At 39.6% G+C, this 27807-nt stretch overlaps 1 protein-coding gene across 7 annotated transcripts in view; it reads right to left on the reverse strand.

Moving 5' to 3' along the window:
* Nucleotides 1-27807, reverse strand: part of PRUNE2 (prune homolog 2) — a 293604-nt gene that overhangs the window by 23431 nt on the left and 242366 nt on the right. For 3 of the 7 annotated variants that reach the window (XM_025358683.1, XM_025358681.1, XM_025358684.1), the window contains exons 10-16: nt 22179-22258; nt 18919-19119; nt 9842-10015; nt 7077-7085; nt 3264-3366; nt 2489-2620; nt 1598-1684 (exon numbers count right to left, since the gene is read on the reverse strand). In XM_025358683.1, the coding sequence (XP_025214468.1) occupies nt 1598-1684; nt 2489-2620; nt 3264-3366; nt 7077-7085; nt 9842-10015; nt 18919-19119; nt 22179-22258 (786 nt within the window). Of the gene's footprint in view, nt 1-1597; nt 1685-2488; nt 2621-3263; nt 3367-6893; nt 7086-9841; nt 10016-18918; nt 19120-22178; nt 22259-27807 lie in introns of all 7 variants that reach the window. The other 4 variants (XM_025358682.1, XM_025358686.1, XM_025358685.1 and 1 more) reach the window with 3 other exon arrangements.

Here is a 27807-nt window from a genome sequence, read left to right on the forward strand (position 1 = left end):
TGTTGGCCAGGCTGGTCTCAAACTCCTGACCTCAAGTGATCTGCCCACCTAGGCCTCCCAAAGTGCTGGGATTACAGGTGTGGGCTACCCTGCTCAGCTGGTCATAATATTTTTAAAAGCAATTTAACATAGTATGGTAAACAGAGGGAAACTAGGGTGAATCTTGCTACTCAGTTGAAGATTAATTGAAATTTTTCTATCTTAAAGTTATTAATGAATTTCTTCTAAAAATTCTGATAACTTTGTGTCTTCAGTGGTTTCTTCTTGTGTATAATGAAGATAGTAACAGTATATCATGTGATTGTTTAGATTCAGTTTACCATTTTAACAATTCTTGATTTTCAGGTACATTTTTCAGCATTAGCAATTGGAAGTGGGGAATAAGAATAATAAATAAATATAAGTAAATACTGAACAAGAAAGGTTGAATCTGGAAGCTAAAGTAAAATCTATGCACACACAAAAAAGATTTTAAAGTTTATTTTTTTCCCCAGAAGCAAAGTTATCAGAAGTTTTAAAAGAAATTCATTAATAACTTTAAGATGGGAAAATTTCAATTAATCTAATCTGTATCCTGATGGTGGGCAAGATTTTATTGTTTTTAAAGCTGTCTAGAAAATAATACTATTCCTTTCATTTAACTATTTGAAGTCTTACTATATTAAGAACCATATCTGGCCGGGCGCGGTGGCTTAAGCCTGTAATCCCAGCACTTTGGGAGGCCGAGACGGGCGGATCACGAGGTCGGGAGATGGAGACCATCCTGGCTAACGCGGTGAAACCCCGTCTCTACTAAAAAAAATACAAAAAACTAGCCGGCCGAGGTGGCGGGCGCCTGTAGTCCCAGCTACTCGGGAGGCTGAGGCAGGAGAATGGTGTAAACCCAGGAGGCGGAGCTTGCAGTGAGCTGCGATCCGGCCACCGCACTCCAGCCTGGGTGACAGAGCGAGACTCCGTCTCAAAAAAAAAAAAAAAAAAAAGAACCATATCTTACTTTATTTTGCATCACCAAGATGTAAGGTTATACAGAACCTAACATAAAATAAGTGACAAATAAATATTCACTGAATTGAAACCAAGACTCCTCATGGGTGATCAAAACACAGCTCTCAAAATGGCTGCCCAGACGCTATATAACTTTGGTAGTTATACAAACATTGCATAGGTCTGTTCAGAAGAAATGGCACAATTGAGACATGATATGGCTTCTGTTTCTGCCTTGACTCATCTTTATTTTCCATCGTCATATTACTCTACCTTTCTATTCTTTACATAATAACATACCACTTTAAATGTATTATCTATTCCCCTTTCTAATGTGGTATGAAAATCCCACCACTTCATCTTCCATGTTTATAGCAAGCAATTTAGAGGTCATGTTTTATCATGATCTGGGGGAAATATTCATAATGAAAGCATTTTCTCTCTTAATTAGGGATGCTCGATGAATAGTCCAAAGCACCTTTCTAGGAAAGACAGAGACAAATATATTTCCCTGGGTACTCTTAGTTTATGAATTCTTGTTTTTAGGACAATAAGCACATATTTTTAAAAAACTACTAGTAGTACTTTTATTTTATGACAATATTAACTATACCTTATAAAAGGTCGTGTCACAGCAAGGATTGTTCTAATGAACCAAGATGGATGAACAATGATGAATGATTTCAAATTCTTCCTCAACCTATTTTGAAAAAAGAAAAAATACATTACTCTTAACCCATTTTCAGTGGGAATTAAAGCATAAAACATATTCCTAAATAAGAATATATATAATTTAAGTCTGGCGTGGTGGCTCATGCCTGTAATTCCAGCACTTTGGGAGGCCAAGGCAGGCGGATCACCTGAGGTCAGGAGTTCAAAATCAGTCTGGCCAACATGTTGAAACCCCGTCTCTACTAAAAATAAAAATTAAAAAATTAACTGGGCGTGATGGTGCCCGCCTGTAAGTTCTTGCTACTCAGCGGGCTTAGACAGAATTGCTTGAACCCGGAAGTCGGAGGTTGCCATGATCCAAGATCATGCCACTGCACTCCAGCCTAGGTGACACTAGTGAGACTCCAACAACAACAACAAAAATGTGTGTGTATATATATAATTTTAGGGAGTTCTATGCAAGTTACTGTTACCTGGTAGGAAGATATAGATGGCCATGATTAATTACGAGAATGCTTTTTGAGATGTAATTTGAAACTTGTATGATTCAAACCTCATTTTCTCATAGAAATAAATGTAAAATAGAATGGTTATGTTCTTAGAGTACATGAATCTATAACCCACATGGTGTGTTTTTGTTTATTCTCACCAGCATTACCTTTACTATTTCGAAAGGAATACATGCTTAATAGTAACTTAGACAATTTATTTGGTCTTATTGAGACTTGGTTTCTTCTTGTGTATAATGAAGATAATAACAGTATACCATGTGGTTGTTTAGCCTTCAGTTTACCAAAATCAAAATAGTGATTAAATAACAGAGCGCACATACCGTCTGTCAATCATCTGGTAGCATTTCTTCATCCAGCCTAGCCCTGGCATCTTCCGTCTTGGGGTTGCACCATTCAAGTACACAATCATATAGTCTTCAGCTACCATCAACTCTAAAGTACTTATTACATATCTGATCACAGGAAGGAAAAGGAATGTTTTCAGTTCCCACATAAAGTATTTCATCCTATTGACACCATAATTACATAACATTAAAAGTACAGGGTGTATGAAATTTAAGAATGGTTGTGCATATTACCTCTTTACCTTGGGGAGAATACAGTCACCTAAGAGTATTCCTCTGAGAGTATTACTCATTTATCGGTATGCTATCTTTTAAATGTAGGTACACTAGAAAAATGTATGGGTTAGAAAGAATCCTGACTTTCAAAACTGTCAACAATGGTATCAAATACTAAGGGTAACTCAGGTTAAATAAGGGCAGATATTAATGAAGTCAGGTTATAGTCAGTCTTAGCTGACTAAGAACATGTTATGAAGGAACAAAAATAATACTTTGCCCAAAGGAAATATTACAGAATTTTAAAATGCAAGCAAAATTCTGTTCATTTTGTTTTCAGTCTAGTCTACCCACAAAAGAACTCCTTTAAAGGTTTTAGCCCCTTGAGCAACATTCCTTGACAGAAACCTTACTGATGTTTCATTGAAGGCTTAGAATATTCTACATCATCTATTTTCTTTAATTAAAGATGATCGATCTGCCATTACATGCCACAGACATTAACTCAAAGCACTTTGTCACAAGTATCACTCACAGGAAAAGATTTTCCATGACATAGTGGTAATCCGCCCGACCGCTGTCTGGCAGAAAACAGGCGGCAAACACAATGATGGCATTTAGACCGTCCCCATAGTATCCTGGGGGACAAACAAAAAGACATTTGTAACCAATTGAAAGCTCTTAACAAGGTAATATCTGACCTAATGGATAAATCTGAAGCCTTGGCAAGTGTGTCTTTGTGGGTATATTAGCAGCATGAAGTGGGGCTTATGTTGACTATAGGTCTGTAGGTATATACACATAGTTATCTTTCAGTGGTTAACATCTATGTTTTATAGAGTGTTAAATATATAGCGCAATTAGATTTGCATATGTAGGCTATTCATATATTACGGATGACTATATGTGTTGTACATAGTTGTGAAGAGGGTGTGTAAATATTCAACAGAACAAAAAATGAGAGGGGGCAAGACTGACATGAATGTCTGATTTATATAATACTAATATGTAAGTACTTATACAGTACTTCTTTCTTCTGATGGCTAAGAAAGAGATTCTGTTTGATCCTCTTTAGTTCTTTTTAGTTTTAGACACTGCTTAATTTAAAGGGAGAATTTAGCCACTGAAGTGCAATATAATCTCTCATTCACACACTCCAGTGACCAAATACTAGCGAGTAGACAATTAAAACACCTTTATTTTGATTTCAAGGCCTGCAGTGCCCCTGGGATCAACAGATAGTGCAAGAACCCATGAGAAGTTCTAGCCAGGCCTTGTTCTGTGCAATATTTTATTGCCATGTAATCACCAGTGGGTATATAGAGTTTTGAAAAAACTGACACATTGGGCTCTGGGAGGACTAGACCAGGCTTAAGGGTATGTCCTGTCCTCCTACTCAAAGCTTGGAGGAAATCTCTGTTTAATGATTCTACAGTCCAGAGCTACATGACACAACAAACCCATAACTGGGTATATTTTTGGGCATATCTTCCCCCATCTTTTTTGCGCTAGAGTCACACTCTCTTTGTAGAGAATATCTTACTAAACTGCTTTTGAAGAGTAACTAACTCCATCCAGATCTATATACAGCCAGGCTGGGTACTGTGGCTCACGCCTCTAATCCCAGCATTTTGGGAGGCTGAGGTAGGCAGATCACTTGAGGCCAGGAGTTCAAGACCAGCCTGGACAGCATGGTGAAACCTCGTCCCCACTAAAAAATACAAAAATTAGCCAGATGTGGTGGCACACACCTGTAATCCTAGCTATTTGGGAGGCTGAGGCAGGAGAATTGCTTAAGCCCGGCAGGTGGAGGTTGCAGTGAGCCAAGACTGCGCCACTGCCCTCCAGCCTGGGTGACAGAGTGAGATTCTGTCTCAAAAAAACAACAAAAAAACTATATACAGCCAATATTTTACTGCCACGTAATCACTCAGTGAGTATTTAGAGTTCTGAGAAACTTACATGTTGAGTTCTGTTAAGGGGCTAGGTTCTGAATTCTACGAAGAGGAAGAAAACTTCCTCTCATAAGAGGAGGAAAACCACAGATGGGTCTGGCTAAATTATATTTGAGTCGTACAAAATTCTGTACTTTTGGGAAATCTTGAGAACTGCTTCCTGGTAACATGGGACTGAGGAGTGTAAGTGCTACTTGCAGGAGGTGCTGAGAAAACAGCAGGTGGGAAATGTGGAACGTGTGGCCCTTGAAACTCCAGGGGTCAAGGAACATGTAGATACATCTCAGGACACCACTCCCCATCTTTTGAAAGCTCTGGCATAATTTTGGAATTGCCCTCTTTTAAGCAAGCTTTACATTCCCACAGTTTCTTTGAAACTCACAGCAGGTGTCAGAACCCCACAGGTAACTATATGGAATGTCATGCGTCTTTCACACTTAAAAAGGGAAGCAATGTGTGCATTTTTATTTTTTAGTATCCCTGTCTAAACGATTGCAATTGATGTCATATAGTTCTGGACTATAGAATCATTAAAGGGATTTTCTTCAAGCTTTGAGTAGGAGGACAGGACATACGCTTAAGCCTGGTCCAGTCCTCCCAGAACGCAACGTGTTAGTTTTTTCAGAACTCTAAATACTCGCTGGTGATTACATGGCAGTAAAGTAATGGCTGTATATAGATTTGGATGGAGTTAATTAACTCTTGAAAAAGCAGTTTAATAAGATGTTTTCTACAAAGAGAGTGTGACTCTACTGCAAAAAAAGATGGGGGAAGAGACCAATACTAACTAAAAATATACCCAATTATGGGTTTGTGAGTATTACTAATTTGAGGTAGTTGTATACAGTATTTATACTACAAGTGATGATATGGTATTGTTGAACACAGTATTTACACTACAGATCTTAGAAGATGCTACCTATGTAAGTATTCAACTGATGCAACACACATTTGTGAGAGAGTAATGTAGTAGCTTCTCTCTGGATTTTTTTGCTTTAGTTCCATCTTTCCAATATGCAGGTATTTATCAACTACTTTTTAGAATGCAATATGAAGGAAAATGGCAGGAGGAGACATATCTGAATACAAAAATTGCTTGTTACCACAATTTCATTTCTGAAGATGCATAACTAAATAGAAATTCACAAAGGATATGGTGGCTTAGCTATACTAATCCTCACACTGCACAGACAAGCAATTCATCCTCAGCATGATGAAAAGACAGAAGTTCATTAAAAGAGACAATAGACATAATGAATCCAACTTAAAAGCAAGTAAGAAAGCATCCTTTCAAAAGCATCTTTCTAAATGTAGCAATTTGGCTCCAGAGTGTTACAGTAATTTCAAGATCATGACTGCTCAGTTACTTGGATTTCTTTCTTTATTTCCATGAACTTCTAAGAAATTTTTTTTTGAAAGGGAAAGACTGAGATTTATAAACAGTACTTCAGACGTCATTTTAAATGGCAGTTCAGCTCACTGTGTAAATGCTATCTGCCCTTGGAATGCTGCAGCATCATGTTCATCCAGGTTTATTTAACTAAAGGAATACTATGGGATCAACTTACTATTTCATGATCGCTGTCTAAGTAAGAAATGTCTCAATATAAAAAGTACAGAAATTTATAAAGGAAAATGAAAATTTATAAATGAAAATTTGTTCTTTGGGTAGAGGATCTTTAAGAAGGGAAGAAGAGGCAAAAAGAGAAGGAAGAAAGTAGAAGGAGAGGGGATAACTGAAGGAGGGAACTAAAAGGAAAAGATTTCCACATGGAAGTTTTCCTCCAAAATCAAGAGCCAGTGCCATTGGCAGGCTTGGGAGATATTTCAGATAATACTGTAATTTTTCTATAGCTGCTTCCTGCTAAAAAAATTTAAGTTTAAATTTAAAAAATCAGATAATACTATCATTGCAGGCAAAGTACAATAACCAGAATGCATAGGATCATTCACTTTTTGCCCCTCCCAGATACCTTGAAGGGGTCAGCTAACCCCTCAATTTCTATTCTCAGATATACAACTTACTCAAGTAAAATTTCCTGTTGGCAACAGCATAATTCATTTGAAGTCTGTTTTTTAAAACATTTCTTTCATTAGACTCTCTTCTCAAGAAAGGTGAGGTGAATTCAGGGTGTATGTGCTGGGTGGGGTGCATGAGCAACCCCCCAGGAGTCTCCTGAGACCCTCTGAAGCAAGGGCGCAAACCTTACCTGAGTGACACAGACAGGCATGAAAGGGATGTAACACAAGTTTGCTGGCCAGCAAATGGAATGGAGACAGAAGGAAAGATGTCACAGTCGCAACCAAAACATACACACACACACACCAGCCAGCAACTCTTCTCCTCATTCTTTTCAGGGTCATTTGTCCAGCAAGACTGCAGAGAAGGTTACCTGAATCTCCTATAATGAAATAAGAGAAGTAAAAAAAAAAAGAATCCTTGTTAAAATTACTTGGTGTTATTTTTCTCCATTATTTAAATGGGTTTCTCTGCTCCAAGTTCAAAAAAAAAAGCCAGTTCTAGCCTCAGAGGGACCCCATACTGTTGGCTGAGCAAAACTATCCAAACCCCTCTTTGCTTTGATTTATGCAGATGGCAAGGATATTGCTATTGGCTCATAGGATGTGAACAGTGGTGTTGAGATCACCCTCATTTGACTGATGATGTCATTGAAGCCCAGAGATGGTAAGTAATATACCAAGGTTACAGACTAGCAAGTGGCAGAGATGGGTACTGAGCCTCATTCTTCTACATTGTGTGCAGGGCCTCTGGCAATAGCTCATATCAAGGTCACCAAAGCTGAAGACTGAATTATTTATTCAAATACTGCCATCATGCACCAGTATTTTCAACAGGTGGGACATTTGGCAGGGCCTGGCTTTGAGGCTAACTTCTGCAGCCCTTTTGATTGCCCAAACCTTACAGTTTTTGGCACAGAGCACTGTGCAGCTGGCACTTCTCTATTGGCCCAAATGACAAAACTTCCTCACAGCAAAATACCAAGCACCAAATAAGATTCATGTTTACTGGGAAGTGGTTGCTGCTTTTTAAACGCTCATCAGAAGCCAGAAGGACAAACTCAGTAGGTTGGTAAGTAAGGAGCTTTCTCATCATTATGGTCTAAGAGAGTGGTGTAAATTCCTAATGTGGAAGACAAAGCTTTGGCAAATTCAGAAGTAACATCTGGAGCATCTTTACCTACAGAGCACAAAAGCTGTTCAGGGTGCAGGAAAAGGTGGCATCTCTCTCTAAAGTTCCGGATGGGTGCAGCCAGAGGCACACTTCATGCAGGCCAGTGCCTGGAGAGGGCTGTGGCAGGGCTGGGGGAGAGGGGAGGTGGCCTTCTCTTCAGAACAAACCGGACAGTCACACAGACAAAAACTGAGCTTGCAACACAGAATGGAGAAGAGCAAATGGCAAAGGGAGGAGGTGGTAGGGACGGAGAGCACAGCAAACCAGGTTAGCCCTGAGGGCTCCGGTGAATTGTTACAAGACTGTGGCAGGCAGAAGCGGTGGCTTTTTCCAACCATCAGTGCACTGATGATAACCATTCTCTCCTGATTCTGACAACAGGCTGATGGGCTTGACCACGCCACCCAGCCCACCTAAAGAACAAGCAGGCGAGTCTACTGGAGTATTAGCAGATAACTAGCCCTAGAAGAGCAGCAGGACCACGAGCTGCCTTTAGGAGCTGATGTTTATAGGGGCTTATCATTGGGTGGCTTTGATTTGACAGACATTTTTATTTTTTAATAGTTTTAAAAATGAACATAGAGTAGAGTACTCTTACAGGCAGGCTTTGTTTTGTTTTTATTTTCAAAAAGAAAATAAACCAAAAATATCTGATGGGTGGTGCAAAGGAGATGTGACCTGGGAAGATGGGGAAGACTGAGTGTTCCTCCTATGGTTTTCACATAAAACCAGAAGGGTTGACTCTACAGCCAGCTGTGTGTCACTTTCAGCAAGACTGGGCCAACTCTCATTCTGAAGGGCTACGGGCATGATTTCCCGTAGAGGAAACTGCTCCTGACCCCACAGCAGCTCTCAGGGGGTCGTATTTCCATTTCAGGTCAAACAGTAAGGCAAGAAAAAGAAAGGCCAGGACCAGGGGCAGGGACTGGCATTCACCTTTGCTACAGTGGTCAGGTTCCCTGGGTGGTCCTGATACTTATGTGGGGGTAGCAATGTATGGGATGGAAGGTGAAAAATCTGCTGGCAGAGAAAGGTTTGACTGAAATAACAAATCAGCCTTCTGCTTATTATAATAGAAAACAAAAGCAGTGTTTTGAGCAGTGCTAAGACTCTTATTTCCCTGCCCTCATTAAGGAAGAGAGAACTGAGACAGCAACAACTGCCTCATCAGCTCACACTCTTTCTGGAACAGCTGGGTGGTTACAGTGGCGCCTCAGGACTTGGGAAAGGAAGGCATGCAGCAGAAGAATCAAAATGCTGTCGATGTTTTCTGAAGTTGACAGTGTTAAATGTGTTGCTTCCGCTCATCTGACATTTTGTGAATCCCAAATTAATCAAGGCCACATATGCTCCAGGAGCCCTCAAGAAAGTGCTGGAAATACAAACACACTTTTCTCTCTCCCTTGTCTCTCACCAAACAGGTGGAGGCTTTGACTGGGCTTGGCTCTTGTCAGGCCTAGATTTAATGTAGTGTCTAGAAAGGCAAACTTCAGTTAGGGGAAACAATTACTAGGCTAAGTCTAAAAAAAAATCCCCAAAGCTTCTGAAGAGGATTCAAAAGACCATCTTGTAATAAGAAGCACCTCGGGGGTAGTTTAGGACACAGGCCACAGTGTCACATCTTCTGTTCAGTTCAACCGTACAATGGACTGATAAGAATGACAAACAGACATTTAACTTAGACCACTGTGACTTTCAATACATTGGCACAGAACATGATCGCTATCAGACATGTAGCATGAAAAGCCCGTTTTATATGGGAAAGTTGTCTTTGCCTAGTAGGATTTTAAATGTTTATTGAATTTAATATGAGGAAATATACTTAGCTCTATAGTTCCCTGAATATGGGCTCTAGAATAGGGTCTTTGAGATGTCGTGTTCCAGAGAACTCTAGACTCACTTTCTGATTTTAAATAAAATGGCTGCCCCTTCCCCATTTCCCAGATTCACGCAGAGCTCGACTACCTCCGTGAGAAATGACTCTCCTGTAGGGCTCGATGACCTTCATGTCAATGCGCTGCTCTTGTTCTCCAATCACCACTGTCCTCCACAGCCGGTTGTCCTCCCGTTCCTCTTCGGCCGTATATTCTGGAATAGACTCTGACTCTTGGCCAGAATCTTTGTTGGCTGTGGGATCTTCTGGAAACAAAGCACAGAGCAGGGCTGAAGGAGCAAGACCTCCATAGTGCAGGCAGCTAAACAGCCAAATGCTAAGCTTTAAAATACTTTTTTAAATGAACACAGAGTACTTCTATGGGCAGCTTTTGTTTTGTTTCATCCTGCAGAATCAACCTGATCAAAGTCTTTGTTTTCTACAGCCTTTACAGAGCTTAGCAATATCCTGACCATATAAAGTACACTCAATAAAGTCTTTTTTATTAACTGAACAACCACATCCGTTGCTAAGGTCATGCTGAGGGTAAGACTAGGTGCAAAGCTTGAGCTGTCTTGCATGGGTAGTGGTCCAAGGTGTGCACAAGGCAGGACCAACTCACCCTTGATCGGGGTAAAGATTGCAGGTCTTTCTAATGGGGTGAAAAGCTTTGTTACTAGACTCAGAAAATCTTGTGGTTTTGGGGTCACATCTCTTCAGTGCTTAGAGTCTTTTGGGGTCCTCAACTTGGAATCCTGATGATATTACAAGCCAAGACTCCTACTCTAAGACTCTCACAACTGGGCTGAGCCCCCTATTGGGAGCACATCTAGACATAAATTTGATATTGCTTTCTATGTACTATTTCAAAATACGCCACACAAAGACTTTATAGTAAGCGAGAAACAAACAACTGTGTAGACCAGAAATGCTCAAAGACCCCAAATGCGCAAGACTCCCAAATTGATGGGTGCATAAGACAATAAAAAAGCCTACTGAGCATTCTCTAGGAAGAAATTTACTCTTGTGCATTAAAAAAAAAAAATACATTTTTTAAAAGTCTAAGCAGCAATTGTTTCCATTTTTACTAGAAGTATTAGTAGAGCTTAATGATGGTTATTCTTTGTATGTTTAAGTAATCTGAAAGAAAAGATTATTTATAACCTTCAAAATAATTTTAAGACATTATCATTGTTATTTTTCCATTCCTGGAAAAGCACCATTGAATTTACACTGCATTTCACTTCTTTCTATGGCACTTTGATGACAACAACAGCACTATTGTATTAAGTATTGACCTTGTACCAGGTACTAGTTGATATTAAAATGGTCATTATACCAATGCAAAAACTGACTCTGAAGTGGTTTGCCTCAGATCATGGTTACTAAACAAATATAGCCAAAATCTTTCCCTTTTTTCAGCCCTTCTAATCTATCACATTGTACCTTGAATGTGTGACTCTCCTTATTTATTTTACAAAGAGACTGTGAGTCCCTTGGGCAAAGAAACTGTGCCTTGAATCCCCTTTAATATTCACTTCCACCAACCCGCTCCCTACTTAGCTTACAAACTTACTCAGAACACTCAAAAAAAATTGGGAAGGTGAGTGAGTAAATGAAGAAAAACTCGGATAATTTCCTGGAAATGGAGGTAATCTGTAAGGCAGCCACCACACCACCATTATGATCTGGAAGAATTTGCAATTATACCTTCAAAATTGTCTAATTACCAACGACTTGGATAGCAAAATGAAGTTTGGTTGGGAAGCAATCCTAGCCTTTTTTGCCAACACCAACAGCTACCACCACCTACAGAGCCTTGGGTCACTCTGGCTTCCACTGTGTTCCCACCAGCATGCGGCAGTTTATCAAGGACAGAGATCATAAACCACTGGCTTCAGGCCAAGTGTCGTGTCCCTTGTGCAAATCCACCCATCTCTTTGGAATCCCTTCCTGCTTCTTCCTTCCTACATGGGGTAGATGCCTGGGATGCTAATATTAGCTCCCTTCCTGAAACTCAATTTCCCGTCTGGTCTCTACTCCCTCAGAACTCTGGATTCTGAAGCAGGTTTGTATTCTGATGCTCTTCTACACATCCCCCTTCCCTCCAGTGAACTTTCCATCCACCAGATACTCTTCATCCTGTTTGGTACCCTCTGACCTGCTCCAGCTTTACCCTGGTCATCTCTGTGGGGTTAAGATAGGGTTGTTTTGTTATACTTTCCGCAAATTTTATTAAAATCCCCTTATGTAAAACATTTTTGATTGGGTGTGGTGGCTTAAGCCTGAAATCCCAGCACTCTGAAGGCCAAGGCTGGTGGATCACTTGAGCTCAGGGGTTCGAGACCAATCCTGGGCAACACGGAGAAACCCAGTCTCTACAAAAAATACAAAAATTAGCTGGATATGTTGGCATGTGCCTGTAGTCCCAGCTACTTGGGAGGTTGAGGTGGGAAGATCACATGAGTCCAGGAGGTCGAGGCTGCAGTGAGCTATGATGGCACCACTGCACTCCAGTCTGGGTGACAGAGTGAGACCTTGTCTCAAAAAAAAATAAAAATAAAAATAAAAATAAATGTAGGCCGGGCACCATGGCTCACGCCTGTAATCCCAGCACTTTGGGAGGCCGGGGCGGGCAGATCATGAGGTCAGGAGATCGAGACCATCCTGGCTAACACAGTGAAACCCCGTCTCTACTGAAAATACAAAAAAGTAGCCAGGCGTGGTGGGCGCCTGTAGTCCCAGCTACTTGGGAGGCTGAGGCAGGAGAATGGCGTGAACCCGGGAGGCGGAGCTTGCAGTGAGCCGAGCACCACTGCATTCCAGCCTGGGAGACAGAGTGAAACTCCGTCTCAAAAAAAAAAAAAAAAAAAAAAAAAAAAAATTGTATACTACATTCTTTACTATGGTTTTAGTAAAACACATACCACATAAATATAGTCAACTAATCTTTGACAAGGAGCAAAGGCAATACAGCAAAGCAAAGATAGTCTTGTCAACAAATAGTGCTAGAATAACTGGGCATCTACCTGTAAAATAATGATTCTGGACCCAGGCCTTTGATCCTTCACAAAAGTTAATTCAAAATGGATCATAGACCTAAATGTAAAATTCAAAACTATAAAACTTTTAGAAGAGAAAAATGTAATTGGCCTTGGGTGCAAAGATGACTTTTTAGATACAACACCAAAGGCATGATCCATGAAAGAAATAATTGATAAGGTGGACTTCATTAAAATTAAAACTTCTATATAAAAGAAAAATCAAGAGAATGAGAATAAGAAGATAAGCTGCAGACTGGGAGAAAATATTTGCAAAACACATATCTGATGAGGACTGTTATCCAAAATATACAAAGAATGCTTAATACTCAACAATAAGGCCGGGCATGGTGGCTCACGCCTGTAATCCCAGCACTTTGGGAGGCTGAGATGGGTGGATCACGAGGTCAGGAGATCAAGACCATCCTGGCCAACATGGTGAAACCCCATTTCTACTAAAATACAAAACATTAGCTGGGCACGATGGTGCACATCTGTAATCCCAGCTACTTGGGAGGCTGAGGCAGGGGAATCGCTTGAACCCAGGAGGCAGAGGTTGCAGTGAGCCAAGATTACGTCACTGCACTCCAGCCTGGCAGCAGCACAAGACTCTGTCTCAAAACACACACACACACACACACACACACACACACACACACACAAACTCAACGGTTAGAAAACTTTTAAGAGTAGCCCTCAAGTATTCCATTTTGCTGATGTCTTGTAGTTTACTAATCCCATGGTGATGGAATATAGTTTTATTTCTTTTTGTTGTTTCTTTATAAAGAATTTGCTTCAGTAAGCATCTGCATGAAGGAGTCTTACCTTATTTGTACACGTATTGCTATAGCGGAACTTTCTAGCAATGAAGTGCTGGGTCAGCGGGTATAACCACGTCAAGTCTTGGGGACGTTTTTGCTCTTGAATATGCTATACCACAATATATGAGAGGGCTGGATTTCCCCCATTGCCAAGAACATGATAGGCTATCAAAGTTTTCAACCCTTGACAATTTAAGGGGAAATTATCACATTGTTTTAATGTGAATTTCTTTAATTATTAAAGAAGGTAAACACTTTTCACTGTTTATTGGCTATTTATATCTCACAGACAAGGAGGTACCTTTTAAGCCCCTTTCCTATTGTGGTCCTTATGAACTAGTTGGAGGTTTTTGTTTGTTTGTTTTGTTTTGTTTCTGGAGATGGAGTCTTGCTCAGTCGCCCAGGCTGGAGTGCAGTGGTGTGATTCAGCTCACTGTAACCTAGTTGGAATTTTTGTACAGAACTTAGTTATATGTTGCAATTTTTTTTTTTTTTTTTTGCCTTGTGCTTACCCCATGCTTAGCTTTTAAACTAATATCTATCTTTTCCCGCCAAATATAAATTTAATATTTTTATGTAGTTGAGTCTGTTAACTTTTTTTTCATGGTTTTTGATTATGGTATCATAGTAAGAAAGGGCATCTCTACGTTAAAAGTATGTATGTGTGGGCCGGGCGCGGTGGCTCAAGCCTGTAATCCCAGCACTTTGGGAGGCCGAGACGGGCGGATCACGAGGTCAGGAGATCGAGACCATCCTGGCGAACACGGTGAAACCCCGTCTCTACTAAAAAATACAAAAAAAACCTAGCCGGGCGAGGTGGCGGGCGCCTGTAGTCCCAGCTACTCGGGAGGCTGCGGCAGGAGAATGGCGTAAACCCGGGAGGCGGAGCTTGCAGTGAGCTGAGATCCGGCCACTGCACTCCAGCCTGGGCGACAGGGCCAGACTCCATCTCAAAAAAAAAAAAAAAAAAAGTATGTATGTGTACACACACGCACTCCTATCAGCATTTTCCTATAAAGATAGCATTATTACTCGTTTTGGTGTAAAAGTCCAGGGCTGAACGTTTTTATGGGGTGTAATGCCTAACGTTTCAGAGAGTGGAAGCCGGCAAGTTGCTAGTGTTCCTCCTTCCCTTCCTCTTCTGGCTGATGTAAATAGGGAAAAAAGTTATCTAAGAGCTAGGGCTACATTAAGTTTTCTTAAGTTGTTCATTTCTAGAAGTCAACAATAGAAGTTAGTAAGAAGGAAAGATAGCTTTACCGACTTTCTGGAGTTAGCAAAACCCTCCTGACCTTCATAATTCTTTTGTTCTAACTATAAATTACCATCCTGTCCACAGCCTTCATTTTCCCACTGTTTGCAAAAATATTCAGGTCTCATTTAACTCTCTATCCTGATGTTCCCCCAATTTAATTTTTGGTCTCATGCTTCTTCACTAAGAAATACTTGGGTTTTTTTTGTCTCCTTTTCTCAACAATGAGCTTTTCTTCCCAGTGACTGTTGGAGTCTATCAAAACCTTGTACATAGGGGAGAAGTCAACTTGAACATTTGCTCGTGTCTTTTTGAGATGATATAGCACACAAGCTCCTGAATGGTTTGTGCTACACAGACTACAGTGGGGGGGTGCATTGTTGGTGTTCATTATGGACTAACTAATGATGATGTCAGCTGTGGCCTTCCAGGAGGCACATGCATTTGTGACAGCTTTCTGTATCACAATCTTGCACTTGTTAATGTGAGTACTCCTAGAGGCTTTTCTGGTTATAGGAAAGATATCCTATATACTGTTAAAAAGTCTTTAGAATATTTTGGTGACAAACAGCAAGCAGGCAGTTAATTTGAGAGAAAAATATTAGCATACAAAATACAATGAAAAATCCTCCTTTCAGACAACACCATTATGGCATAAGGCTGCTTACAGATAAAACAAAATAAACTTAGCACTTGATTAATTTATATAGACAGTTAAAATGGAAAATTGATTTTATAAGCTGGTTGCCTGTAGACTGAAAATAGTGGAAAATCATGGATGGGGAAGTTCAATGAAGTGACACCCTGATTATCAGGAAATGATGTTGGGGTGCCTTATGAAAAAAGAAAACTGCCTTTAGGGGCTAATATTTAAAAAGATCTTTCAGAAGAGGTCACTAACCATCACTTGGGAGCCTAAGAAGGAAAAATATAAGAGCACATGAGGATTTCTTATAACATTCTTATCAGAAATATTCAGTCTAAAATTTTTCATTTTTCCACTTCCCTTACAAAATATCTTTCTGAAGATCTGAATGGTGGTAAAAATAACTTGGTTGTTGGTTTGGGAAACAGAAATGAGTTATTATTTTTCCTGACCTTTGGATATAAGTTTCTAGGATTAGTAAACTAAAGTATTAAAAAAGAAAAAAACTCAGATCTTTCTTAATATGAAAGAATGACCTCCCAAGTCCATCATTATCTATGTGTTTTTGATATTTTTGGTACTTTGTAAATACAAAAGGACATCAAACCTTAATTATTTCACAGTACCTTAACTTACATGTCCCAACACTTTGGACACAACTGTTAAAGAAAACTGCTTGAAAGGGAGGACCAGTTGAATATATTTGACAGTGAGCTTCACAAATTTTCCACAAGCAAAATTGCATTGTGAGCAAAAACCCTGGCAGACGCATTTGGTCATCAGCTACTGAATAAAACAGGTAAAGGCCTGAAAAACCTTCAGGCATTTGGTACAGTAACTCTTACTGTTTTTTTTTTTTTTTTTAGAGTCCCCAAGTCAGGAAAACTGGATAAAAAGAGGCCTAAAGGTGAGCAAGAGCTATCACCTTTGACTTCACGTATGTAAGCCCAATCTAGTAACAGACCTTTTTCCATTCATTGTTAGCATATTCACTGGGAAGCAGCATGGGCCAGGAGCTAAGGGCAACAATGAGCTGTGTGACCTTAGGCAAATTACTTAACTTCTCTGTGCTTCAGTGTTCTCATCTATAAAATGAAATAAATGAAAACTAGATAATGAAATATATAATATAATGAGGTATATAATATAGAAAGAAAAATATATAAATGAAAAATATATAGTAAAAATTTATAATATATAATGAAAAACATATAATGAAAATATATACATGAAAAATATAACATAAATGAAAAAGTATTCATTAAAAGAAAATAAATTATGGCCCAAATGTTTTTGAAAAACTATACTTTAAAAACCCCTATTTTGTTTAGAATGTATATGCCTAGTTCAAAATGCTGCCATGAGAAACCTAAGAAACAGGCTGCGTTCAAGCATTTATTTCATACTTCAGAACTAAAACATATTTATAATCTAACCCTCTTATACAGTCACTTATCTGTGTCCTCATGTTTACAAAATACAGCTATTCAGGCGCACTTTGTGTTTTCAAAGTTTCATGTTTTTGTTTAAAACCTCTGACCATATACTTTTCATTTGAAAATTAGGGTAGATTTAAAAATTCAACTTACTTTACAATTCTGTCCTTTGCATTTAAGACCTAAAAGCAGGGTTGTGGCCATTAAACTGGTTCTTTCAACACAGCTATGTCAACTACATTAAGAGAGCCATGTCAGCAAGTGGCAGTGTTAATTACCAGCTTGCTCAGCCACCAGTGCTTTGCTTGACAGTTTTACTATGTATAAAAATAAAAGGTTCAGATGTGGTGTGACAAAGTTCTCCTGGCAACAGAGAAGCAAATACGGAGGCGAGGGAGGGGCCGGTAGGATCATGCCACAGTCTTCTGTGGGATTTTGTCACTATATTAGCAGGAAAAGAGTGGGAGCTGGTAGGGGCAACTGGGATGGACAGAGGAGCTGCTGAAGACTCTCTGGGATGACAGGAAATAATACAAATTCCAGACCTTCTTTCACCTCCTATTTGTGTATTTCAACCTACAGAATCAACTACCCAGATAACTACAGAAATTCACACATGATATAAACGCAATATAAAATCTCTACTTACACTAAAGAACTTAAGCATGTAACCAAATATCACCTGGACCCCAAAAACTTATGGAAAAAAAAATCTCTACTTAAGCATAATAGACTATAAAACAAGTTGTTTAGCTATTTCCTTTTTGAGGAAATAAAGCCTTAAGCTCTGTCAAGGTAGACTCTGAACTGCACTGCTCACGTCAGCTCAATGACCATTGGTCGAAATAATGAGCTAATTTGGTGACTTTTCTAATTACTCTCTTCAGGAGTGGAACTGCTAGAATTAGCATATCTCTAAAAGTCAGGCCATCACTTAATTGTGGCACCGTATTACTTTTGAGATTGCATGAATTCTTAAAATGAATAAAAGCAATATCTGTGTCCCAGACTCACTCGGTTTCACTTTCAAACACTGTAACTTCGGAGAATTCCACCCTGGCTAGTACTGAAACAGAAACTACATAATGCCATTAAAAGAAAAAAAAAAAGCAAATATTTTGTATTTGTACATATTTCTCAAACCAAATTTCATAGAGCAAGAGAAAGAACTAAAGACTGATGTTCATATCAGGAGTGTGAGTCTTGGATGATCTGACAACTTTTAATTGTCTTCCTTTTTATCATTTCTCCCACTCCCCCTAAACCATCCCTTCTTCCTTCCTACTTTATTGGAGATGCAGGATCAGACATAAAGTCCTTGCTCTCATGGAGCATAGATTCGAGGGGTAAGAGAAAGACAGAAAGATGCAAACAAATAGTTAAATAATACAATTTGAATTAGTGATACATGGAAAATACAATGAATATGGGGACAGAGAGTGACTAGGTAGTGGGAGCAGGGAAGTGGGATGCACCTTTGATTCCAGAGGTCAAGGAAGACCTCTCTGAGGAGGTGACATCTGATTAACATCTGAATAAAGAGAAGGAGTCAGTCATGTAAGGATCTGGGGAACAGAACTTTGCAGATAGTGGGAACTTATATAAGAAATTGTCAAGCTCTGATTTCTCTTCTTCAAATTTTATCATCCGGATTAAATTCTCTTCCTCTGCAAACCCAGCCCCAGGTTTCTTACAACACAGCATGTAACAGTCTTCCCTCAGCCCCCGTGCCTAGCATAAATGCTAGCACAGAGTAGGGGTGAATAAAGAGCAATGGTTATGTAGGACCTCTGTGAACCACACGTTCTCTGTCAGGCTCCAAACTGTCAATCATGGTCACCTATGACCTGAAGTAAAAACAGAAGCTTCTAGAAATCACAAAAAGGATCCACTGGCACAAAAATGAGAGGTCTGTTAGAAAATCTTTTACTTATTTAGCATTTAACTTTGGCCTTGCCAACTTAGTGACTTACCATGGCCAGTGTACTCAAAAGAATCTGCTTCATCGGGGGTATCAAGTTCATCCACATTGATGTCAATTTCATCTGGACTGTCTAAGTTATCATCAGAGAGAATAGATCCTTCACTTTGGTCCAGAGAAAGATTGATATTTGGGGCTGTGAGCTTGATTCTCCGAGGATGAGTGCCATTCAGATCCAGAGAATTAGGAGGTTCTAAAGAAGAAAGAGAACAGCAAGATCAAGTATTAAACCAGAGGAGCAATCTAAATCCAAAATTTCAAAATCCCAAATGCTCCAAAATCTGAAACTTTTTGAGTGCCAACATGATGTGTCAAGGAAATACTCACCGGACCATTTTGGATTTCAGAATTTTGAATTTGGGATGTTTAACCAGTAAGTATAATCCAAATATTCCAAAATCTGAAAAAATCCAAAATCTGAAACACTCTGGTCCAAGCATTTAAGTAAGGGATACTTAACCTATACGTGGCTGCCAAGAGGGGGTTTGGGCCCAGTGGAAAACATTTTTCAAGTCCTTTCAGCAAAAGCAGACCTGATAGAAATCTTGGTATGAGATTTAGAAACCCTTCTTGAAAGCAGCCCTCAGTAACTGGATCCTCCCAACCCCCTCGGCCTTGGCCATGTAGAAACAGGAAGTAGGAGCTATTGCTAAATGGGTAGGTAACTAGTTTTTACAATTTCCCTGTTCAAGTTTGAAAACTTGAAATTGCTATAATAATTGAATTAAATTTTCACGGGGTATATTGCATACGAAAAACAGTTAAGCTTACATATACAGTTGTCCCTTGATATCCATAAGGGATTGATTCCAGGACCCCTGGTGGAAACCAAAGTGTACAGATGCTCAAGTCCCTGATATAAAATGGTGTAGTGTTGACATATAACCCATGCACATCCTTCTGTATACTTTAAATCATCTCTAGAATAACACCTAATACAAAGTAAATAGCTGTTGCACTCTGTTGTCTAGAAACAATGACCAGGAAAAAAAGTTTGTACATGTTCAGTACAAATGCGATTTTTTTTCTTTAAATATTTTTCTTCTGTGGTTGGTTGAATCCATGGATTTGGAACCATGGATACAGAGGGTCAACTATATTTTCTAATGGTTTGTGTTGACTTTACTCCTATGGAATGTAGGTTAAGAACTTTGTCATGTTCACAGACACTCCCAAAATACTTCTTTTAGGTCCTGACAACTCTGTATATGATCGTCACTGCCCTTTACCTGGCTGAAGTATCCTCCCAGGTAACATTCTTGGAGCTCACCCAAGCAGTCACCAGCTCTTATGCCAATCTCACTTGACATTGGTTCCTATAATATAAGTGATAATCTTTTTTTTTTTTTTTGAGACGGAGTCTCGCTCTGTCACCCAGGCTCGAGTGCAGTGGCCGGATCTCAGCTCACTGCAAGCTCCGCTTCCCGGGTTCACGCCATTCTCCTGCCTCAGCCTCCCGAGTAGCTGGGACTACAGGCACCCGCCACCTCGCCCGGCTAGTTTTTTGTATTTTTTTTTTAGTAGAGACGGGGTTTCACCGGGTTAGCCAGGATGGTCTCGATCTCCTGACCTCGTGATCCGCCCGTCTCGGCCTCCCAAAGTGCTGGGATTACAGACTTGAGCCACCGTGCCCGGCCTGTAAGTGATAATCTTATGTGTAGGCTCCCTCCTTTCATTGTAGTATGTGTCTTGCTGCTCAGCTGCCTTTCATTTAATAGAAGCAGAGCTGGAGAAGTCATTTTTAACCAAGCTTAAGCTAACAAAACAAAGGTAGAGAGATACCCTACTGTAGTATAATAAGAAATATATTTTGGTCTTTGGCCCTGGTTCCAGGCACAGAGGTCTTAATACCCTTGTCATTTCCTAAGGTGGATAGTGTCAGAACTGAATTATAGGATACCCAGTTGGTGTTCATTAGAAAACTGCTTGGTGTGTGGCAAAAACAAAACAAACAAAACAAAACAAAACAGAACCCTACACATCCGGTCACAGAAGTGTTCAGTGTGAGAGCAGAGTAGGACAATACAGTTTGTTGCCTTCACCTAAAACCAGAAATGACAGGATTCCCAAGCACGAAGTATTTTGAAGACCATTTGGTATACCCTTCAACTCTGGAATTCTGACTCCGGCCTTGTCCTAGAGAAACTGGCACTGTTTCCTTGTCATTAAGCTTTTTCTTTTCTGAATGGAACATCACCCAAACTCTGTTCCAGGTAATGGTTTTATGTATTACTTGAAAAAAGTTTCTATTGACAAGTAAGTTTCCACACTGAGTTTCTATATTTCAGGAATTTGCAGAACAGTGATGTCCCAAAGAATTCTTTGTGATGACGAAAAGGTTCTGTATGTGGCTATTGAGCACTTGAAATGAGGCTAGTGCAACTGAAGAAGAGCATTTTAAACAACTATTTTTAATTTTAATTAATTTAAATAGCCACATGTGACTAGCTGCTTACCATATCAGATAACCATAGCCTCAGTGCCTTTATCATTCAAAAGTACATTGTGAACTTGGAAGATTCAAATAAGCATACTGTGGTTACCAAGCATATTTGGCCATAGAACATTTAGAAATCTGTTACATGACTAGTATTTTGAAGAATGCATTTCAAATACTACAACAGAAAACAAATGTAATTGCCTTCCCTCTTCCCACCACACTGTAGGCTTGGCTGAGAATACATGATTCAGGATCTTGGTATGATCCTGGAGTTGATGTAATGTAAGAGAGTGACCCTGGAACACAGAGAGAGTCATATAAGTTGCAACTGAAAAATTAAATTGCTTTTTGTGTATGCCTTGGGTTGTAAACTCCTAAAATGTAGGATGGTTGTTTTTTGTTGTTGTTGTCTTGGTTTTGGTTTTGATAGTTAGGATATTGAGCATTCTTGATACCACATTTCCAATTTTAAACTTTCTTACAATTACGTGTAAATGTGGGGAACTTAGACATTAGTCAGAATTTGGTACAATATACAGTAGCTAATTATTACAGGAACTGAAAACATTGGCAGATAAGGCTGTGGTCTAGGAGATAAAATGCAGCCCACACTAGCGAGCATCAATATTCAAGCCACCTCTTAAATTAACCAAATGCAACCTAACACCTTCATATCACACATTTCTTTTTTTCCTCTCACTGCTATCACTGAAATCATAAGTTAGATGCACAGGAAATAATTCTTTCACTGAATAATGAAAACGTTGGGATACAGAATACCAACAAAGGAAATGAACAAATGCTGCTCTCACCAGGCCTCATGTCTGCAGCACTGGGACTCAGCACCCCCTCTTCAAACGGGATGTCCATTCCTACATCCTCTGACAGTAGTCTGCAAAAAAAGCAAAGCAAAGCGCATCAACAACTGTGTAGGACTTCATTTCTTTTGAAGAGGAAACCCAGAGAGTCCAGGATAACATTTTCAACTCACTTAAAATAAACCACAGATGGGAACTGAATCCACTGTAAGTGGTCCTAAATTAAAGACTTTCTGCAGTTATGGTAAATGAGAACAATGGACACCAATTTCACTTGCATACATCAGGTCACTTCTACTAGCTCACTTAAGTAAACACACACCAAGTGGGAAACTCAGAAATAGGAAAATATATATATATATATATTTATTTACATTTAACAACAGGGTCATTATATGTGCTTTGTATACATCTCTCACTCCGTAAATTTGAGTATTTTAATTAAATTCCCATGGACAGAGGGAGAGAGAGCATATTCTGTTGATCTCAGTTTTCATTTGTAAACTAGGGATATACCACCTACTTCACCAGGTTGTTTAAAGATTAAGCTACAAAAGTAAAGTGCCTGACACTCCTGAGCAGGCATAGACTGATGTTATTTTTCTTCCTTTTTTGAATATTTAAAGAGTCACTGTGAATACATGTTGGTGAAGATGGCTCTGGTCATGACTTCCCACCTCTTTTTTCTAATCAGTGCTGAGCCCACGACCATGTGTATTAGCACATTTGGTAAGAAAAGTGTAGGGAAATAGGAAATACCGAAGACAATTGTGATGAATCTATATGCTCTTCTAAGAAGCTGACCACTGTTCACGATACATTTCTCTTGATTTATTTTCATCCTTGGACCTTCGTTCAGTAAGTACCCATTTACCATAATATATTTTTCTTCTTGGTGAATTTCACATAATTTCATTCACCTAGGGCGAATCCTTATGATGTGGGCACTAACCTAATTTTAAACATGATAAACCTTTATGTTAAAGTTCTTAATTTATTTCCCTTCTCCCTCTCTTTGCTCTATGTAACGCTGGATCTACCAAACCTTTGGAGTTCAATCTACTTCTTCAGGATGCAAGTCAAATCCCCTACTGTCAATAAAGCACTATGATGAAAGAAAAGAATCTGCACCCTTAGTGATTACTGCATTTGCTTCATTTATTCAACAAATATCTATTGAGTGTCTACTATGTGCCGAGGATATAGAGGAACAAGCCAGACCTGTCTCATTCCAGTGGTGGAGTTGGAATGATGGAGTTGATACAATGACCACTACCTCCAAGAACTCAGTGCTGCTCCCCTGGATAGAGGTAAGTGCCTGTGTACTTACCCACCAACTCCTGAGACCCCTTCAAAAGCTCAGCATCAGGGAGTTTCTTTGTCTACATTCCTTCTGTGGCTTTGACCCTGTGTGTTCTCTAAAACTAGACCTGTGCCCTGGTAGCAAAAGAGCGTGCAAGAGGTTGGCATGTAAGACAGACAATAATGTATCAGCAGGAACAAGATAACCTGTGCCAAACAGAGATACACTATGATAGGTGGAATCAAACCATGTTATTCAGCAACAAAGGTTGGGGAGGTATGCAAAGAGAAGATCTGCACCAGGCCCCAGTTTTGAAAGTCCTAGGACCTAGAGGGATGGATATCTGGGTATCCCATGATCCTGCAGTTTTTGGAATTCCTTACAATGATCTTTGTCATTCTGTGTGTTCTCCTTGACATCAAACCTCTCGTACCTGTCAAGTAGCAAAATGCTGCTATTAAGAGCTGCTGGATTTAAATCTTAGTTCTACCACTGACTGTGTTGGATTGAATTATCGAGCCTGAAATATTCTAAATGCACATGTACATTATTTTTCTAGTTATCTGCCTAAGAGTCAACCTTGAACACAAATTAAGACATCAGATTTCTATCTGCCTGACAGAGCACGCAGGATGTGGGCCTTGGCCTCAAACTAAATACGATGGTTGTAAAATAGATAGGATCAGCTTAAGTTTAATAGATTTTTTTAAAATTGTGAATTATGGGCAACATCATGGAATAATTGCAGGAGTCCTTCCTGGATATGAGGTTTTAGTTCTGAGCTGTGGTTCTGCTGCCAGTATCGACAAACTGATTAACTCTGAAAAGATTAGTTGACCATTTCTGTGATTTTAAAAGGGGATAATACCCAACATCATAGTGACTGTGGAGAATAAATACAGTACAAATAAAAGTACTCTGTAAGTCATAAAGCACTGTCTGAGTTTAAGGTATTACATACCCTCCACTTAAAACATAGTACCAGGAGCAGTGGTTTAATTTAAGTACGTGTCATGGTTGGACAAATCAAATTAAAGGTCACTATAATTTGGGCATTGGCCCAGATAAAATATAATCTTATTACTGCACAAATCTCCACAGAGCCTAGAAATGCTCCTCAACTCATTGATGTTAGAAAATAGAGTCTTTGCCTCTAAGTGTTCCTTTTCAACACAAAGCAGAGACCCTGTAAAGAAGGCACAGATTTCTTCCCCCCATGTTAGCATGCACTAGGGGAAGAAAAATGCTGAAGGCTGTGATCAACCGATGACCCAAGGAGAGAGATTCACACAAACTCATGGATATTAAAGAAGGCTAGGCCGGGCGTGGTGGCTCATGCCTGTAATCCCAGCACTTTGGGAGGCTGAGGCGGGCGGGTCACCTGATATTGGAAGTTCAAGAACAGTCTGACCAAGATGGAGAAACTCCATCTCTACTAAAAATACAAAATCAGCCGGGCGTGGTGGTGCATGCCTGTAATCCCAGCTACTCGGGAGGCTGAGGCAGGACAATTGCTTGAGCCCGGGAGGCGGAGGTTGCGGTGAGCTGAGATCGCGCCATTGCACTCCAGTCTGGGCAACAAGAGTGAAAAAGAAGGCTATAGGGACATGTTAGAAAACCCCTGGGACTGAGGGAAAGCTGAGCCAGAATAGCCTAAAAGCAAATCTAAGAGAAACCCAAGTCACGCTCTTTGTAAATACTTCAACCACATTCATACATTAAGCCCATAAACATTTGCAGAAATGAAGTGGCCAAACTGAGCAGTTGGTGATTAAGCAGGACAGCAGTTTTATGATCAATACTGAAGCCTCTCAGGATCTGTTGGGTAACAAACCAGTCCATTGTAAAGGTCTGTATTTTACTTTATCTATCTGTAGCCTCTACTTCATTTTGAGTTTCTTTATACAGACTGGAGCTAACCAAGAGGTTAGCAGAAGTCTGACTGTACTATGGCTGAAATAGCTACATGTCTCCATCTAGAGGATGTATTAAAACTGCTTCATGGTTTCTTTGCTGGATGGTACTGTGACATTAACACCATGTGTGTTAGAAGATCAACGTGTTATGACATGCGCCACATGACTTCTTTGGCTAATGAAGACAGAGTCGAAGGGAGAGATGTTCCTTCTGAGCAGAAGGCTTAGGAGCAAGCGTGTGAAGAGCCACATCCTCTTCCCACCTTATTAGCTGTGGAGGGGCTCGGCCAGGCGGTGTCCCGAGTGCCTCTGATAAGCAGAGGCCTCAACGAAAGCTTGTTGGAAATGTAAACAAGAAATGAAGTTTTGTTGTGTTTTGCCCTGTGATATTGTAGTTATTTGTTACCACATTACAATCTAGCCCATTCTTACTATATAGCTGGCCTTTATGGTTTCAAAGGGAATATTTGACTTATGCTATGCTCAAAATTTTATTTCCTGATTTGGGTAACCAATTTTCCACATTCTTAGCCCAGATTCATATTGACAGTAAATCTCTTCACGTCTGGATTGCTAAAACATCAAAGCATGCTTTAATAAACAGGAACAAAAAGCTTGAAAAGACATGGAATGCTTTTAAGTATTCTGTAAGATGGAGTATTAATATATCACCTTTAGGGTTTTTGTCATAGCCTTTTATCACTTGCCAATTTACTTAACATTTTCTTTAGTAGACTTATTTTATTAAGGTTATTTTGAGAGGAATGTTTGTATCGCTAGTGTACAAGTTGAGTATCCCTTATCCAAAATGCTTGGGACCAGAAATATTTACACTTTCTGACTTTTTTGGATTTTGGAATATTTGCATTATATACTATGGTTGAGAATCCCTGCTCTGAAGATCTGAAATCTGAAATGCTCCATTGAGCATTTCCTCTGAGTGTTGTGTCAGCACTAAAGAACTTGAATTTTGGAGCATTTTAGATTTCGGACTAGGGATACTCAACCATTATATGTAAACTTAAATCACTCAGGTAAAATAAATGGTGAGTGATTTAAGTTACATAAAATAAATAACTTATATATAGAAAAAAATAAATAATAATAAGATAATATTGTTAAATTTAAGTTAGAAATCCCTGGAATCTCACTCAGGGGTTTTTCCTCTTTGCTAAAAAAGAGATGTTAGGAAGTGTTGGCTAAGTCTTACAAGGTGTAAAGCCATGTATCATTAAAAATACAAGAAATGCTATATGAAATAGCATACCCCAAAACTAATAATACATTTCCAAGCTTAAAAAAAATAAGATTAAGTCCGCAGGTGCCAGAAATAAAGAGTTATTATAGAAGGCTGATAAAAAGCTAGCACACAGGGTTCTTGCACTGGACACAGGGCTTAGGGTATCACAGCACGAGGGACCTCCTGGTGATGTAAGAAAGGCCTAGACCTGAACTTCTATACAGGGCTCTGGACCTTCAGGAACTTTCCCCTTAACAAAAAGGGGATGGAAAAAAAAAAAAAAAAAAACCTCTCTCCTCTGGCCTTGGAAAGCATAGTCTACTTGAATCTTGGGTAGAAAATAAAAAGCAACCAGTAGGAGCTGGAGACACTAGTTGTGGACTGCTCATGTCTCAATTTATATTACCTGAATGATGTACAAATGAATCAAGAAATTAAGATGAAAATTCATCTAGGATCACTGAACACTTAGGACCCTAGGGTTCCAAAAGAATCAGATGTGGGCCAGGCGCGGTGGCTCACGCCTGTAATCCCACCACTTTGGGAAGCCGAGGCAGGTGGATCATGAGGTCAGGAGTTCAAGGCCAGCCTGGCCAAGATGGTGAAACCCCATCTCTACTAAAAATACAAAAATTAGCCGGGTGTGGTGGCGCATGCCTGTAATCCCAGCTACTCGGGAGGCTGAGGCAGAAGAATTGCTTGAACCCGGGAGGCGGAGGTTGCAGAGAGCTGAGACTGCGTCACTGAACTCCAGCCTGGGCAACAGAGCAAGACGCTGTCTCAAAAAAAAAAAAAAAAAAAAAGAATCACATGTGAAACCACTTGGTAGTGCTTACTTCTACAAGCAAGTTTCACTGGAAATCCAATTAGGAGCAAGAAAAAAACTCTCTGAAAGATGAGCTCACATCAAAAAACCCTATAAACTACACTTGGGAAAAATACTTTGAGGGATTTCCAGGAGATGCAATAAATAGAAAAATTAGCAATAAAAGTACTAAAAAAATAGAATAACATGAAAGAGGCCATAATGATTAAAGAATGATGTCTAAACCTTTGTTGTGTTAAACCACTGAGATTTGGGGTTGTCACAGCAGGTAATGTCACCAAGCCCTGCATAGCCATTCTGCTTAAAAAAGAAACATCTAAAACATAATAACGCAGAAG

This window comes from Theropithecus gelada, chromosome 15 (assembly GCF_003255815.1).
Source record: "Theropithecus gelada isolate Dixy chromosome 15, Tgel_1.0, whole genome shotgun sequence".
In the NCBI taxonomy this organism is placed as follows: domain Eukaryota; kingdom Metazoa; phylum Chordata; class Mammalia; order Primates; family Cercopithecidae; genus Theropithecus; species Theropithecus gelada.